General features: G+C 37.4%; 3 long non-coding RNA genes and 1 gene segment (V, D, J or C); 1 reads left to right on the top strand and 3 right to left on the bottom strand.

Moving 5' to 3' along the window:
• Positions 1 to 262: 262 nt before the first annotated feature.
• LOC119887321 lies at positions 263 to 10492 on the bottom strand. The segment is given in 9 exon segments: positions 263 to 793; positions 1659 to 1810; positions 2358 to 2681; positions 2806 to 3117; positions 3238 to 3516; positions 3738 to 4028; positions 5555 to 5640; positions 5877 to 10225; positions 10355 to 10492. Coding segments are annotated over 7 exon segments (1434 nt in total).
• Positions 10493 to 12997: 2505 nt separating this feature from the next.
• Positions 12998 to 14463, top strand: LOC119887807. The gene is made up of 2 exons (XR_005441809.1): positions 12998 to 13248; positions 13894 to 14463. It is a non-coding gene; the product is annotated as an uncharacterized LOC119887807 (long non-coding RNA).
• Positions 14464 to 14578: 115 nt separating this feature from the next.
• On the bottom strand, positions 14579 to 16053 carry LOC119887796. The gene is made up of 4 exons (XR_005441806.1): positions 15532 to 16053; positions 15244 to 15443; positions 15006 to 15170; positions 14579 to 14899 (listed from the first exon to the last, which is right to left on the bottom strand). It is a non-coding gene; the product is annotated as an uncharacterized LOC119887796 (long non-coding RNA).
• Positions 16054 to 16153: 100 nt separating this feature from the next.
• LOC119887816 lies at positions 16154 to 18083 on the bottom strand. Its single transcript, XR_005441810.1, has 3 exons — positions 16475 to 18083; positions 16253 to 16309; positions 16154 to 16206 (listed from the first exon to the last, which is right to left on the bottom strand). It is a non-coding gene; the product is annotated as an uncharacterized LOC119887816 (long non-coding RNA).
• Positions 18084 to 18155: the final 72 nt, after the last annotated feature.

The raw sequence follows: 18155 nt of genomic DNA, 5'->3' as shown, positions 1-18155 counted from the left end.
TTAACTTTTTATTGGAGTGTTGGTACTTTAAAACTAATTTAGTGTATTTCTTTACTCTTTTATGGAGTTAAAATTTAACACTTCCTAAAACCAACCAGTTACAGTTTTTCTTAACACTTGTATGTACTGTTAGACATCAACTCTCTCAGAGGATCATTTATTAATGACACAAGTGTTAGCCCCGTAACATTTTAAAGGTGTAAATATAGCTCTTTATAAAAAATACTTGGAGAGTAAAGTTTGCAAAATAAACATGGCCATGTTTGGTGTTTTAAAACATTTATTTTAACACTTGCACTGCAAAGAATTTGATTACATTACAATAAAACATGCAACAGAATGAACAGGTGCATGCATGCTAACTGCAAACTCATTAAATTGGTGTTGGGGTGACTAGTATGGCCACATAAGCCATGGTGGTGATGGCCCACCATTGCAAAACAACCAGCTGCCAGTAGAAATATATCAATAGTATATATCAAAGTGTGACATGAACACTTAAAGTGTAAAAGCCAGGATCAGAGTTAAGAGTAAGAATTTCAGAGTTAATATTTACACAATTACACTTACAGGTTTGATGTAGTGATACTTGTTTTTTTACACTATGTTTTTACACCAACTTCTTCTCAACTGAATGTCAAATATAATGTATTTGACTCTATCCAGGGTATCATTAACTCTGCTGTTAATCAAATTTCACTAACACCAAAAATGTTACTCTTCTAAATTTGTTGAATGAAAAACTGTAGTCGTCTGTGCTGTGCATCCATATCATTGTTCATCTTCTCTTCACCTGAAAAAAAAATCAGAATAATTAAAACACTTGTTAAATGCTAATTGTTGAACAGTGATATGGTTTGATTTATCAATTTTGTTTTACAACAATTATATTTCTGGTTGGATGATTGGTCCTTGGCACAGCCATCCAGCACGTGTTTAAAATGCTACACTGCACAAAGTAATATATTAACAGTTTATTAAATTAAACATTGCAAATTACTTTTTAAGTAACAAATCACATGTAGTTCAGTGTCCTGGTGTCTGAAGATAAAAATGTATATATAAGTTCTTCAAAAGAGAGCTTGTAAACTGAAAAGGATGCATTTCACACCACATCAAAATCAACACAATAAACCTGTAATTTTTTTCCCCATTTAACATGAGGTTTGTTACGGCCAGATAGAGCAATTCACTAGTCGGAAAAAAATATTTGGAGGCAGTTAACATTTAAGGTATTGCTGACAACCAATTGCATACATCTGAATTGATTCATTGATAAGCATTACCAGAGTCTCCCTTTTCAGGATCATGTGCACTGCACAAAGTAGACAAACTTGTAAAAGTTGGCAGTCTGTCACTAACAGACAGAAAATTAATGTAACTGTAACTTTCACGTTAATATTTTTGGTCTTTTCTTCTCCTACACATTCTTGTCTGTGAAGATGGGAAGAAACTGTCACACCTACAGAAAAACTAGGCAAAGTCATGTCAAAATTGTCTCCTTTTTGTGGCATTTTTATGGTTGACATGACATAACTTGTACCGTACTTGGTCAAAGTGTGTAATTCTTTTTAGTGAATATATAAATCCTGTATTATATCTTACGTATTCTTTAGTCGTTAGTATAAGTGAAATGTAGGAAAGGCCAACATGTTTACCTTGACCAGGCTGAATATCATGCTATAGAAGAGAGAGGATATGAAGAGGAATATGAAGGAGGAGGTTGTGGACCACAGACTGCTGAACTCATCCTCTTCACTGGCATCCTCTATGCAGCTCAGAGCCCAACTCTGTTTTAAATCTGGAAAATCTAAGAAGAGGAAGGTATAGGTGGTTAGATGAGGTGTGTGTGTGTGTGTGTGTGTGTGTGTGTGTGTGTGTGGGGGGGGGGGGGGGGGGTTGTCAAGAAAAGCATTTTTGTTAAGATAGCACATTTATGGGCACTATTAGAAAGAAAAAAAAGACATCTACCCTTTTCTCTTTTGAATAGTTGTCAGAAACTGGAATCAAACACTATTCACGTCATGTGTGAATGTTTCTCCAGAACAGTTCAGTATGCTACTGTGACTTTATGCTTTCTTTTCAGTGTGTTTAAAAAAAAAAATTCATGAACATGTAACAAAAGTGTCTCCATGCAACATTTATTTGAAACAGTCAGCACACTTCTCAAGCTGTTAGACAATGTGACAAAGACAGAAACACAAAATGACGACAAACAAAACTAAATTAACATGTTGACAACTATTTTTACAATCACAAAGACTGAGTGTACAGGTTCACAGAGACAGAGCAACATGTTAGCACAAAATACCACATTTAAATCTGGATCTACTATTTTCTACATTCAAGTGATTCACCATGGGCCTTAGACACTCCTTTGGGTTTCATGGACTCATTTCTACCAGCAGGCCAGACGTTGCAGTAGAACATGTTGTGGTTGTCCCACTTTTCCTTGGTGGTGGTGTAAATACTTGTAACCAAGTAGCCTTGCTGGGTCTTCTGTGGGGGGAAGTTAATGCCATCCATATAGATGCCGGCCTTATTTCCAGAACCTTCTGACCAGGCGATGTAGTAATCCTGCAGCACAGGACCAGAGACCAGACACACCAGAGAGACCACAGCTCCTTTGCTGATGTCCTCCTCTGGGAGGGCATAGACTGTCACTTTTGGCTCACTCCCATCTGAAAGAGACGCCAACAAGGTTCATATATATGCTTTATGTTTGCTATTATGACATGTGTTGCTGCCTCCCCAGACTTACAGATTACTGTTCTACCAATCAGTCTCCATCACTCAGTAACATACCTCCTTTGTGGACAGTCAGATCCTGAATAACTGGAGTCATATCGTCTTTAATGGCAGAACAGCGCACTTTGTTGACTCTCTGCCACTCAGTCAGACTAAGAGTCATCGTGCTGGTTTTGCTGTGCTGAACGCCGCTGGACAATGTTGGTTCAGCAATGTTGTTGGTCACAGCTTGTTCATTAATTTGCCAAGTGATTTGAATTTCATTTACAGTGGTCTCGTCCTGTCCAGTAATGACACACTCCAACTCTGCCCGGTTGTTGCTGATAAATGTTTTTACACTGGGTTGCTTCAGTGTCACTGTGACAGGAGCTGCATAAAAGAGAACAACATTTGTACTATTAGAAAAACTGGAAACTTTGCTATTTATGTCAAGATCCAGCATAAACTACTTTATCTCACTATTTAGTGATAACTGTGAAAGCACTGCACCTTTTGAGGCCTTCTTTTTATATTGTGTTTCTCTGTAAGTCACCTCACAGGTATACACAGCGTTACTGTCCCAGTCTGCGTTGTTGACCTTCAGGACACTGACAGCTGAATATAAGCCTCCAGTTTTTTGGATGGGACTTTGAATGTAGTCGTTCAACTCTGCGTCATTCTTTTTCCACTTGAATGAGTCAAGTTTTCCATCACCACATTCAATCGTGCACACCAGGGTCTGGGTGTCTTCACTTGGCACTGATAGCAAAGTCACTTTTGGAGGAGGCTCTGAACAGGTGAAGGAAAAAGCAGTTATAGTCATTTATTGCAATAGGATTCGGTATCATTCACCTGCAAATTGATAAGATGATTGTGCTGTGTGTTTCAGGCAGACAAATGAAAATGTGTGGGAATAAATATTGTTCTACATTCATTGATAAAAGCAGGATCAATGAGGAGGACATATTGATAAGAAATCATAGACATTAGTGAATTGAAAAATCACATACTTTGCACTTGCAGATTTTTGGGAGATCCGTTGTGATTTACAGAACAATTAAAAGACTTCCTTGAATCCCAGTCAGATTTTGATACTTTGACCAAACTGATTCCTGTATATTTGTTGTTTTTCTCAGCTAGAGGATAATTTTCAGAAGTCAGGGTGGTCCCACTGGCATCGGTCCACTGGAATGTAAGACTCTTTGGGTAGAAGTCGCGTGCAAAACAACCAACAGTGATTTTATCTCCAGACCCAGGTTGGCACTGAACCAAAGGGAACAGAGTGGGTGGTGTTGGTGTTCCTGAGAAAGTGTCAAAACATTATAGGTAAATTAAAGAAGACAGAGCTTGTCTAAAATCTAACTGCAAATATTAAAACAGAGAATAAATAGTTTTTTTTTAAATTCTTTATAACCATGTTATAACCATAACAATAATATAAACACTACCAGTATCATTAATATTGAAAAGTTGCTGCATAAATATGGCTTTACCCTTTCCCAGCAGTGATGGCATGTTTTTCTCAATCATACCTCTATAATAATAAATATATAATTATAGTAAATATATAATTATATTATGGCAAAAGAAAATCATCTGCTTTTGCCAGTTTGATTGATGAGACAGACATTTGCCTAATAAAAAATTGTTGTATTTTTTCATTCAGGCTGAATCTGAGTTCTGAGTGCACTAATATGTAGTACTGCAGATATAATACTCTTTTGTAAAACATAATTAATCACTTGTTAATTTAATGTTTGCTGTGTGGCATCAGTCCACTGGAAAGTCTGTTATTTTTTCTCCAGTCCCAGAGTTGCACTGAACTAAAAGGAACAGAGTTGCATGCACTTCCTTTCAAATAGGAGTTTTTTAAAGTTCAAAATCATATAAATACAAAAGCACATCAGTTATAACAGATAATTAATTGCTCATCTAAATAGTAATTATTGGTTGAATGTTTTTACCTCAAAATTAAAATGTGGAGACCAAAAGTATTCTATGTTTAATTTTCCTAACAATATGCGTGACATACATACACGAAATGGTGAATTTATTCAATAAATATTTAAAAACCGGCTCATTATTATAATATACTGTTGTATATTGTAATCAGATTTTAATAACGTCTTATTCATTTAATTAATACAAAACATTTTGGTATAATATTAATACTTTGTTATTTTTACAACCATATAAAGACTGTAACTACAAAATCAGCAGATATATACATATATATATACATTTTTTGGGGGGGACGAGTTAGATCAGTTGATGTGAAACGATACAATATGCAGTACAAATGCATACATTGCTTTAAAGGTCAGTGTGTGTGTGTGTGTACTATATAAAAGTATTTACGTCATTATGTGTTTGTTAAGTGTTCAAGTGTTTAGTTTAAACACATACTGACCCTCTATTTAAACACAGTATTACTGTGTTCACATGAAGGGAAACTTTTCACAAAACAAAATGCAGGTATGGTGCTGTACAGTATATAATTACTGTTCACAGTAATAAAATGTGTTGAATAATAATGTGAATAAAAAGATACAGACATTCATCAGCAGCAATTCCAATCCAGCTGAATCCATTTTAAGATCAAGTCAAACCACCTCCTGCATTAAGCAATAACGCCAAACAAGAACTTTTTCAAACACTTTCTAAGAAACAGCTGCGTTAAAAACATCTGGCTGCTCTGTTTTCTAGTTTGTCCAACATGAGCATGAACTGAAATAAGACCATAATGTAAACCTCTTCACCAGCAATATTTATATTAATAAAAGAAAAAGAAACTAGTCAGTAAATATATAATTTAAATGTGTCTTACCTGTAGATACTGTGACTTCAGTCCCACGACCCCAGTAGTCGAAGTAATCACAGTGCTGCATCTCCACTCACTGCTTGTACAAAAACCTCACGTACCAGTAAAATGTGTTAAAAGCTCATTAAGTTGATAAAATACACAGAATTCCTGGTCAGCATTGTATCCTGGTGTCATCTATGTGTTTTGTGTTGATTCTTAATCAGTTCTTTAAGTTAAGATTTACCGGAAGATAACATTTTCATCTGCACATTAACTGGGACTTTGTACAACTAACTAACTGACATTTAAGTACAAATCTACTTCTTAAAAATTATAAAGTAGTTACCTCATATTCCAATGCAAAATACTTTGTCCTGTCCTTTTTTCCATCACAAGAAAGGCAGAGGGTCAGATTATTACTCTTAGGTTTTTGTATGGATCTATATCACAGTGCCACCCAGCCATCACAGTGACAAACCCTAATACAAAAACCAAATACTGTTTCCTGCACTGAAAAGTCAGGGGACCTATGTCGTCAGCAGTGGCTAAAATAAAACCTAACTTGTAATTCTAAACAACAAAAATATATTTAGGGTTAATGTAAGCTAATTTTGTTTTGTATTATATTTTGTATTTATATTTTATATTTTGTAATCACTTTATCATTGTTTTTAATGTATGATTTTATATACAACACTAATATATTGAATGACAAATATGTTAATATCAAAACAACGATGAATGTTTAAATTTGATACACACTTTGTTTAATTTGGTCTTTTTGGCAGCCATCAGTAAATATGAGGGGTCAAGAAAGACTAAGCTCATTTTTTAACACTTCTTACAGAGAAAGTTCTACTCAGTCTCATAACAAGAGATGATCCACCTAATGGTGTGTGAACCTCACTCTTTGTTTCAGTTTAAGGCAAGTTGTGACAGAACCACAGAGTGGGGCAAGTGCTTTTACAGCCATTTCTCTCACAGTGACATCTACAGTGGTTGTGTGCAGCTCTGTGGCTTCTTGTATAACTGAGCTTTTGAACACAATAATAAACAGCAGACCCTAACCCTATATACTTGCAAACGTTAGAATAGCCAGGACGGATGAACACATTATTTGTAAGTGTGTTAGTGGTTTCCTCACTGCCATTACTTCAGTAAATCAGTATTAAAAATGTAGTCAGTTGTTGCCTGCCCTCTAGAGTTTCAAAAGACTTACTACAATCTATTTAAATATAATGTAACTCAATTGTTATTCTTTGAAATATACAAAGGTGGCTGTGTTTGAAGCTCTGCACTGTGATAAAATGCTGTAACAAAACAGCCTAATACTGACAGTAACATAATGTTTCCCAACTAAACGACTGCGGTAACGTGAGCGAAACCATGGTCAAGCCAGCCGCAGTCTGATTTGTGCTGCCCCTACACTGTAAACCCGAACACACTGCTTACTCAAAAGAATTATGAGTTCAGCAATCAAACCAGCTAATAAGTTCACCATACACTAAACAACCAAATCTTCTTAACGAGTTATGTTGTTTTAATTATGTGTGTATCCAGGGTGCGATTTGCAGGGGGGGATGCGTGGGATTTCCCCCCTTCTGGTTTCTATATCCCTACCTCTGCTGCAGAGGCGGAGCCAGACGTTGTAAACATTCGGGCCTTAGCCCAAACCTAGAGGGATCTCACCCCCGGAGATATTTTTTTCCCATTAAGCCGGCAAAATGCACTATTTTTCATGCTGTTTGAGACGATAGAATGCCTACAAATCTAAACACTATCTGGGAAAAAGATGAATCTTGCTTTGGAAAATAATTGGCTTGTAGAACTACAATCTGTTTTTTGGCAACTAAAAAGAGACAAACTGTAACTTATCTGATGTTACTGTATAACCAAGGTACGGTAGAAAAATGTTGTAACAGTTTCTGATCATCATTGGAGGTGGGAATCTCTGAACACCTTACGATTCAATTTGATTACGATTTAGAGGGCTGTGGTGCGATTATAAAACAATTATTGAATGAAATAATCTCTTTTTTCTATGTGATTTATGGATAATTAAGCATTTCATTTCCACATTAAAATCAAAAACAAAACATCTCTCCATTAGATTAAAAGGACTAGTTTGCATCCCTAATTTACTTTACGAATTTCATTTCCTCTGTGGTCACCACTGTTGTTCACTCACCCTACTGATCATAAACCTATCATATCATCATAAAGATGCAAACATTTTAAATGCATATCTTATTCTCTTACATTTACTTCTGGCATCTGTGCTCCCTTTACTCATCTTCTATTCAGAAGTTTGAAGTAAATCCACCTGTTGTCCCTTGCTGTGATGCCTGTCAGTCCTTCCCTAGCTGACTCATCTGTGGGACAAAATAGTCCCTCAAACACAGTCAAATCAGCTAACATTAGCTAGCGAGTAGTAGTGATGAAGCTTTGGGGCTTTAAGCTGAGAAAACACAGTTGCATCTGGTGCCCTGTAAAACTTATAGCAGCACTTTTAAACTGCGACTGAAACGCCAACTCGTTGACACTAATAATTTTAGTCTCATGTGTGCAATAAAAGTAAAAAAGTATTTATGAGATTCAGACATGTGATGTGATTGGACAGTGATAGTCATTAAATTAGCCTATTATTGCTTTTGTTACATTAGTATAATAAAAATTTGAAAACAAATTTCAATATGGTGGAAAAGTTAATTGTGAGCACCAGAACCAGACTGAGAGATTAAGACTCTTAGGAAACTTTTGCAGGTGTTTTGAGCTAATTAATTAGCTGATAAGAGCTCTTCCCAGGTCGACATTTCTGTATAACAAAAAATTTATTCTGAAATTCTAAAAAAATTTGGGATACTAGTTTTGATTCTATGAGCTGTAAGCCCTAAAAATAAAGATTAAAACGAAAAAACTGCTTGAAATATTTATTAGATTATATTATTGAATTAAATTATGGAAGAAATTATGGAAGTGGCTCAGTGGGTCACTCTCTCTTAACTGTGCAGTCAGTGTTTGAACTTTTGTTTACATCAGTCTGAATAGCCTATACCTGCACTGCACATGCACTGGCCCTGATCTGGAGCCTATACATCAACTCGGGACATCCTTACTTGAATTTTCATTTCATTTGTATAGATGATCAATTTGTTTCATTTATTTGTTACTATACTGTTACCAAAAGATTTTCAGTTTATAATAAAAGAGATAGAGCACAGAAAATCAGCGGTCTGTACATTTGAGAAGCTGAAGCCAGAGATTGTTTGGTATTTTGCTTGAAAATTACTTAAATAATTATAACTAATACTATCCTATTGATAGTTAATTGTTTTAGCACTAAAATTGTATATATGGTTATGGATACACTACATACTGTATATATTCTGTACATTTATCTTCCTGTTGTTCTCAAGAATGTAAATGCTCCGTACTTGTATAGCGCCTTTCTAGTCTTTTCGACCACTCAAAGCGCTTTTACACTACATCTGCATTCACCGGGAATGGTAGAGCTTAACTCTCTTAACTTTTACCCTTCATTCTCTATGGTAGTTCTTATCACTACGGATGTAATATATTTTTGACCACAAGCGGGACTGTGGGGGCGCTGTTTCCCCAATTGTGTAAAGGTAAGGAGACCCCGTGTTTACGTTTGAGTGACAGACGGACATCTGCAGCCGCGGTAAACAGAGTTACTGTACTTTTCCATCTTAAGTTAGAGCTCTGTCGGCAAACAAAGTTAAAGTCATCAAACGTAAGTTGAGCTGTTTTTATTCATGAAGTAAGATACATTAAGGCTTCTAAGATGTTTGTGATCAAACAATTACATTAATAGTTAACTTTAGTGTGCTTATGTTAAATAATGTTGTCATTGCTCTAACTCGGTTTTTTGTCAGCTAAGTTTGATAGGAACTTACATTAATGTTAGTTATATAAACTGTATGTCAGCATTAACATTAGTTATTTTTCCATCTTTCAATATCTCTCTTGCTGACACTGATCCAATCTTCTGCTTTCTTTGACTCCTTCATTGTGTTTTTATAGACATTATAGATACATAATTAAAGACCTTCTTTAACTATGATTAAGACTCAGGCCTTTTGTACCATCATTATGTAAGTTTATCAATTCTCATTCTGAATATTTAGAATTTGTGAATACCACAACATATGTCTATTTTATAGCCTACATGTAAGATAGTTGTTTGATTGCCATGAAAAAAGAAATGTAATTTTTGTCAATAGGTGTTACACTAAGAAATCTATCTACTCTGTCTGTCTGTGTAATATCAAATACTCTTACCTAGCTATTACAAATGCTGATTAATTTCAGTGTTATTTATTATATAATAAATAATATACATTGCTGTGCACAGGAGATAATGAAGAAGACCAGCATCTTCTTCCCAGGAAGCATGACGGTGTCGTTCAGGAAGGGTCCATCAGGCCATCTGCGGCAGGACCCCTCTGATGAGGCCATGAAGATTAAAAGAAATCCTTTGCTTCAGGACAAGTCCTGGGGGTGACTCAGAGACATGACCTTTTGAGGACTGATGCTCTCACTGTGGTCTTTCAGCGGGGAGGGGATGTGTCGGACCGACTGGAGGTGATGGGGGAGTATGTTCTGCAGTTCGGGAGGTACAAAGGGAAGTCGTTCAGGTGGCTCCTAGAAAATGATGTCGGCTACACCCTCTACCTGATGAAAAAGGTAGAAGAGGGGGAGAGAGATGGGATCTTCAACCCCCAGGGACACAGTAAGGACAGCCTGCTGTCATTTCTGGACTACGCCAGGAGCTTTAAGGACATTGAGGACCTGCGGGAGTACCTCTTCTCCAGGGAGCCTGCACCACCAGTAGCCTCAGAGGGTGACAATATTGTTGGCTTTGGAGCCAGGGCCAAGGACACCTGGAGGCAGATCTGGGAGAGCAGGGCTGATGGGTATGCTGCCTTTATCAAGGAGTGAAGTGCATCAAAAACAGCAAGATGTACAACCTGCAGCAGTAGCTACATCCTCAGGCAGCAGACGGCTGAGTCCGCTCCACACCAGCTGCAGTCACCGCTACATCGGCTGCCTCGGTGACAACACGGCACTCTAGGTCAGTTCACAAAAATATGCAAAAACTAACTATGTAAACATTTTAATGCACCTCATACACAAATTAACATTGTTTTGTTTCATCTCCTAGTGATGGAGGAGGATGAGGAGCTGGACAGAGAGATGTTAAATCTGTCTCCATCTAAATTTGACTCTGAACTAAGTAGGTGGATCTGATTTAATAAACAGAAACCTGAATAAAAAGTTTTCATTAAACTGTACATGATAACAGTCTATTGACCCTTGTGCTTTCAGGGCCACCAGCAGCATTCTCAGGGCCATGGCTGTGTCACCATCAACAGTCCTGTGTCCAGCACGCTGGACTAAACCTACTGCTACTGTTTCCAGACCTGTGCTATGAAAACCTTCCAGCTGTGTTTTCCTCTGCCGTTGTTGCTGCAGCGGTCTGTGAGCTGGATTTAGTGATGAATTAACGTTTGCAAATTGTTAAATATAAAGCTTTCTGTTGCTGGCCTCTCTCCGGTGCAATGATGATGCAGTGAATAGTGATGATTCGCTCTGCAGTCTTTTCACGTCACCATTTAGTATCGTCTCAGCTCAACTCAGCTCGCTTGGAACCTCGATGGAGGTGATACGAAAAAAGTAGTGGGTACAGGTACAACTTTTCCCTTATGGAAAGTGGAAAAGGGGCTTGAGTCTTGTCCTGGGTATAATCACATTCAGGATATGATCGTTCTCATATGATTCTGTTGTTTAACTTATCTCGTGGTTCAGCAGGTCACTCACTCTCAATCCACTGTCTGAACTTTTGTTTAGATCTGTTTGTACAGCTTATACCTATATTGATCAAAACACCTGAACTGGCCCTGATCTGGAGCCTGTAGATCAGCTCGGGACATCCTTACTTGAACTTTCATTTAATTGGGTAGAAAATCAGTTCTTTTCATTTATTTGTCAATATAGTCTTCAGGTCTGAAACCAAAAGAAACTAAGTTTACATTAACAGAAGACAGAAAACTCAAAAAAACTCAGTTGAGAAGCTGAAACCAAAATGTTTGGGGCATTTTGCTTGAAAATTACGTAATTGATTATTACTAACTAACTAATCGGTTGCTAATTGTTTCATCACTAATATTGTATATATGTTTATGGATACACCACATACTGTACTGTACATTTCACTACCTGTTGATTTGGTTCTCTCAAGAAAGTAAGTTTGGATTTTGTGTGTTTAATTATTCAGGTTTCAGCTGTGTTTCAATAAAATATCTTGAAAGCAATATGTAATTGTCTTTACTTGGGTAGTAAAATATATAGAAAATTTGTATAGAAAATTGAGTAATCAAACATCTATATATTGATATGCTGAGCTGTGCACTTTCACATCTGTACAATAGACATTGGTGTGTCTTAACATAGACCTTTCATAAGTCAAACTGTGCATTATATGTGGAAATCAACATCTTAATTGCATATTACAGTACAAGCCTGTTTTTTAATTATTTTATGAAGCAGTTATGGTATAGAAATCAAGTTGATTATTAGTAAGTTCAATGCAATTTTTAGCAATAGCAGCAGGTAAAAGTAGCATTAATGTCTAACCTTTTAATCATAAGGGACAAAACCTCATGATTGATACATCTTATCATCCTAAAATATTGATTATTTCCATGATCGGTGTTGTTGTTTTGAGTTATGCAAACACTCTGCATCAAAATATTTAGAGCCACAGATGGATTCGAACCACTTCTTGTTCAAAAGGGGTTCTGCTTGGGAGATTGTTCTCTACACCTACACGCGATTGGCCTTCACGAACTAGCCAGCAATACAGTCACTTAACTCAACTGTTACAACTGTGGACTCACAAACCTGAAACACTTGTCGGCAGTTCACTGTCTGGCGCTGACTTCTCTGTGAACGGCCAGTGAGATTTAACGCTCCGCGTAAAACTTTGTCCATAACATCAGCTGGTTATTTATGTTCCATAGATAACCAGCTGAAAATGAAAGTGTCAGAAGTGAATGAAAGAATAAGTAAATAAATAAATGGGGAAATATATACAAGAAAGAATGAATGAATAAAGAATAAATAAATAAATGCGGAAATATATCAAAGAAAGAAAGAATGAATAAAAGAATAAATACATACGTTTGCTTTTGCCTTTCCCAAAGGAGACCTATTGTCATTGCTTTTCCCTTAGAGACCTATGTATATTGCTTTTTCCTTCCTCTTCCTTAACTGTCAATCAACGTGTTGTGGCCCGCCCACTAAGTCCAACTAATTACTCACAGAAGTATTTCTCTCCATGATCAGAGTTGTATAAAGGTCTGATCCACCAGTTGGTGGCGGTAATGCACCAATTTGTTGTTTGCCAACAATAAAAGCACAAGGAAGAAGAGGAAGAAGAAGAAGAAGAAGAAGAAGAAGAAGAAGAAGAAGAAGAACCTTAGACAGAACCAGCACGTGTCGATGTGATCTAAATGCACAAGTCTATTTACCGGAGGTAACTGGAAGAGAGAGGCAGAGGAAGAGGGTGGAGAGGCAGTGGTGTTGGAGGTGCAGTCAGGGATAGGAGAGGCAGAGGACATACCTGGAGTGATGGCTCAACAGAGGACGAAGAAAGAGTGGAAGCCCTCCAAAGGAACCAGAGAGCTGTTACCGAGGTTTGTATTTATAAGGTTGTTGTAACGTTATTATATTCTGACCTGTTTGCACTTTATGACAAACCCCAGCACGCAGTGATAACGTTATTTACATAGCAGCTTTGTGCACATGTACCCCTGGTACTGTAACGTTAGATAGTAGTTGAATGTTTTCATAGTGTAACGTCATTTACTGGGCAAAAATGATTATATGAAGTTGAGCAAGCACTGGACAGCCTGCAAACCCTAATATGCAGTACCATGTTGCCAACATAATGTCATGCAACTTATAAAGCCTTATTTTATCAGAATCACAAATTCTTTATTGATACCCGAGGGGAAATTCTTGGTCACAATTGCTAAGCTTGCATGTCAAGATACTAAGGAAAAGAAATAAATATATAAAGTAGGTAAGTAGGAAATATAATTAAATATACAAATTATAAAATCTAAATCAAGGTAATGTGGACAAGTAATTTACAGCATCAACTGAAGTGTAATGATAAATAGTAGTAGTGCATTAAATACTAATAGTAATAATGAGTACTGGTATGTTTCATTTGGAATGGATACAATCTTAAAAACAACATTGAGACAGAGTAACCAGAGTATTGAAGCAGAGAATATTGCATATTGAGTATTTTTCCCTGTGTCCTCTTTCTTCAGACTTCTTCAAGAGATGACCCTTGAAGAACACAGAGCTCTCCACCCTTCTGCTAGAGAGGCAGCCAGGCCTGGTCTTTGATGCCTTGATGATGCATCAGCGCAGACATGGTGCCCCACCTTCTGTTGGAGTGCCAGGAGTACCTTGGTGTACTTGTGGTAACTGTAGGGAAATGCTGTGGCCAGGAGCAAGTGAACTGTGTGAGCCTACTGCCACACTTCTCCCAGTACTGCCTTGAAGAAGGCTTTATTCGCATTCACAGTCAATACCGGGAGGACATTACGGCATTAGGCAACATCTGGGGGCCTGAGGATGACAACAGGGAGTACCCATATGGTGCCTATAGACACTTCATCTGTTGGCAACATGGAGCTTCCAGTCCCTCTGGCATGGTCACACAGTTTCACACAAATACTCACAAACTTGCCTCAGGATTACATTTCTATATATATTTATTCATATTTTTCCCCTCTTTATTTAAATTTGATGTATATTGTATAGTTATATAGTGTTATAGTTGTTCAACTGCAGTTCTATGGTATCGAAAAAATAAAAGGTAAGAAATAGAAGCACATGGTGTTTTTATTTTCATTATATACATTTGTACATGTGTTTAGAATTTCAAACTTTGCCATACCATTTCCAATACCAATTTTAGTTATTTATATTTACATAACAGGGGACAGCTGTAGCCTTACTTATCATTACTGTTCAAATTGTAAACTGTAATTTAGGCTACCTACTGAAAATAATATCCTCTGCTCACAGTGTACTTAGCACAATAAGATGAAACGTGTACAAAATGGAAAAACATGAAATAACCACTGGAGGAGGGTAGGAACAAAATTTAATGTTAATAAATTTTTGTTTTTCAAGAGTAAAAGCTATGACTTTGTCAGTGAATTGAAGTTCTTTCCCTTGTGATGCTGCCTGACAAGTACCAGGACACATGCAGGGTGATCTCCTGTGGGGATCCTTCCACATCAGATGCTGGTTGGAAGAACGGTCCTGTTGAAGACAGTGCCATCAAACATAGTTACAGACTATATTGTAATGTAAATATCATTCAGGGACATGTAATATAGTACAACATAGGCAAATTTGTGTAACATACCTAGACCTCTTCTGACTTGTCTCTTCAACAAGTCTAATGTGGCTGGTGCAGGTACAGGGGGCACCAAACCAAGCTGTCTGGGGTCATCTGGGAGAAGGCTCCTGCTTCTAGGCATCCCCACTCCAGAGGACTCCATTCTGGAATGACTCTAGGTCTGCAGTCGATCTGATAGAACAAACATAGCATAAGCATAAATATTACTAATATACATCAGTGTGAAAAAGTATAGCCATACTACCTGAATCGCAGATAGTTGTGAACATCTTTCTGCCACCTCTTATTGAGAACTATATCCACTAAAGCTTTGTGGCACTGGGAGTCTCTCTGGATCCACATCTGTCCCTGCATTTGATCCGATTCAAGGTGCCCGTGTTTACAACAACCCATAGTCCAGGTGTGAATGTTGCAGACATAGTGAAGGATGCCAACCCATAATGCCTGAAAAACATAAAAATGCACTATAAATATGTCCTTAATATAGCAATTAATGAAATTACTCAAAGATATAATAAAATTGTTTGCTTACAAGAAACTGCCCGTGTGTCGGCAGTCTTGCAACACCACCGAAAATGTCCTTAAGCCAGTTGAAGAGGATGGACTCTCCTTTACTGTAAAATACAGGCATTCAACTATAGTCTGTGTGTAAAGTGTAAATGTTCATGCATTTATCCACAGGCAGGATCAGAAATGTAGCCAGTTGTCTTAAGCAGTTCTCGTACACTATGGAGGCTCTGACACCTATGATGTCCTTTTCACAAAGGACATTCTGTGATTCTGGGAAAACAGGGTCATGATCACAGGGAGAAGGCTCATCAGGGGGGTCTTCATGTGCAGGCAAGGAAGTCCATCGATAGAGTTTGTTTTCTTCACTGCTCCACCCGTTCTATTGAGGCACAAAAATCTGTAGTAAACAGACACCACAAAACAATAGCAAATTGAGACTGACAAATAACACACCATATAGAAATCGATGGAAGATCCTCTTCATCAGAGCTGAAACCATTCTGTCCATCATCTCTTTCAAGGGAGTAAGATGAAGCTTTATCTGCCCAATGAATTATATATATATAATTAAATACATAATGACAACTTTCAGATAAAAACAAGTTCTCAAATAATATCACTGAAAAATAATACATGTAATTGGTCATTGAAAACATTTTCCTCCAAGTCCTCCTCAACAATGCTCATGTCATGTAAGCTGTAAAAAACATATAGGGCTAAAAGTTATGATATGTACATGTCACCTTTGTTCAAGGCCCTGAATTTCTGTGGCTTCTGGAATGACATCAAGATGCTCATCTCTGTAAAGAATAACCAGAGCAAGTTGTGTATATCACACATATGCTAATTCAACAGTAGATATAGACCAAAAATAAAATAACATACTATTACAAACTAATCATGAAGTTCATGTTTCTAATCAAAGCTATTAGGACTAAATTAAAATATTGTTATGCATGACTTACCGGTCTGTTCCACTAGAACAGGGGTCGGCAACCCGCGGCTCCGGAGCCGCATGCTGCACTTTCATCCTTATACTGCGGCTCCGAGTGGCTTGGGAAAATAAATTACTAAAAAGAAAAAAAACTAAGTATTTAATTGAAGTGTATTTTATTTGTGTTAGTTCTTTTTTCGCCTTTGGAGTTCTGTCCATCTTCGGATCCACATATGTATGTGAGCAGCTATTCTCTACCATGAACTACATTAAAAACAAACACCACTCACGCCTCACAGATGACAGCTTACAGTCCTGCGTAAAGATGAAAGTGACTTCGTACAGCCTCGATTTGCAGACGCTGTGCGCAGAGGTTCAGGAGCAGAAGTCCCATTAACCAGGTAAAATAAATATTTATGCAGATATTTTGCAAACATTTATTTTTTAATTGTTTAGTGACACAGTGCTTTATTTCTCAATTTATTTTTTAAATTCAGGTCAAGGCTCTGCTACATGCTCTGAAAGCCCAAAGGCGATACTATAAGGATGACAGCTCACGGCATTTTTTGCTTTTGTTTGCTACATGGATATTTTAAGTTCAGCTTTTTAATTTATTTGAAAGAGACATTCAGAAATTGTTATTATTTTTTCAAGAATTCAAAATGTTCAAAGCACTAATAAGTGTATGGCTGGGGTGAACCCAGTAGCATGAAAGGGAAGTTGTTGTTGTTGTTGTTGTTTTTTTAAATAAATGCGGTTTTTTTTCATTTTAGATGTCAAAAAGTATTTGCGGCTCCTGGTGTTTTCTTTTCCGTGGAAACCAAGTTCAAATGGCTCTTTTGGTGTTAAAGGTTGCCGAACCCCGCATTAGAAGCACCAATGCTAGACAATGCTGGAGCTGGGACTTGCAAAGGTTTTCTCTTCAAGGGAGTCGATGTTGCAGGACCTGTCTCATAGCTGGGGGAACAGCAGCAGCCTCAATAAATGAAGTGCTACATGAATGTAATATATTACTGTACTGTAATACACAATGTGTTACATCTTGGTAGGGTCTCATCTGGCCTAATAAATTGAACATCCCAAAAACAAAAAAATCACATCTAGTGCAAGTATGATCACTGACAGACAACATGGAAAACGTAAGCCAAGAGTAACATTGTCAATGTTTCTGTACCACAGTCCATTATAAATCATCACACATCATGGGTAAGTTTACAAAGCCATAGTCAGGTGAGGATCAATGGTGCTCTACAATATAACACAAATAAGTACTGACAGCCATAATTTGAGCTTGTGGTAACCTTGTGTAACCTTTCTATGCACCGTAGAAGCAATACAAACGTTGTTTCTAATGCAAATTCTGACAACAAGCATAATTAGTCACTTGATAGGCACACAGTGTTGTTAATATTGTTAATATTTCCTCCTCGGCCCGCCAGCACGTGCTGGTCCGCACCGACTACAGGGCCGCCGCAGCCTACATAAACTGTTGGGTCTGGCCAGGCGTCTGCTCCTGTGGGTGCACGCTCACCTGCTCTCCATCAGAGCAGAATAGATCCCTGGCGTGCTGAACAGAGGGGCGGACATCATGTAAAATATAAATACATCTCAGATGAACAATCCTCAGTGTGCTGTACGTCTGTATCTGTTGGCATGGACTGACGTTGCCATATGTGTATTTTATGCACATTTAAAAAGGAAATAAATTATGG

This window comes from Micropterus salmoides, unplaced genomic scaffold, assembly GCF_014851395.1.
Source record: "Micropterus salmoides isolate LMB-PRFRI ecotype aquatic unplaced genomic scaffold, ASM1485139v1 Ms_hic_scaffold_10, whole genome shotgun sequence".
In the NCBI taxonomy this organism is placed as follows: Eukaryota; Metazoa; Chordata; class Actinopteri; order Centrarchiformes; family Centrarchidae; genus Micropterus; species Micropterus salmoides.
This window is presented reverse-complemented; position numbering and strand designations above follow the sequence as displayed.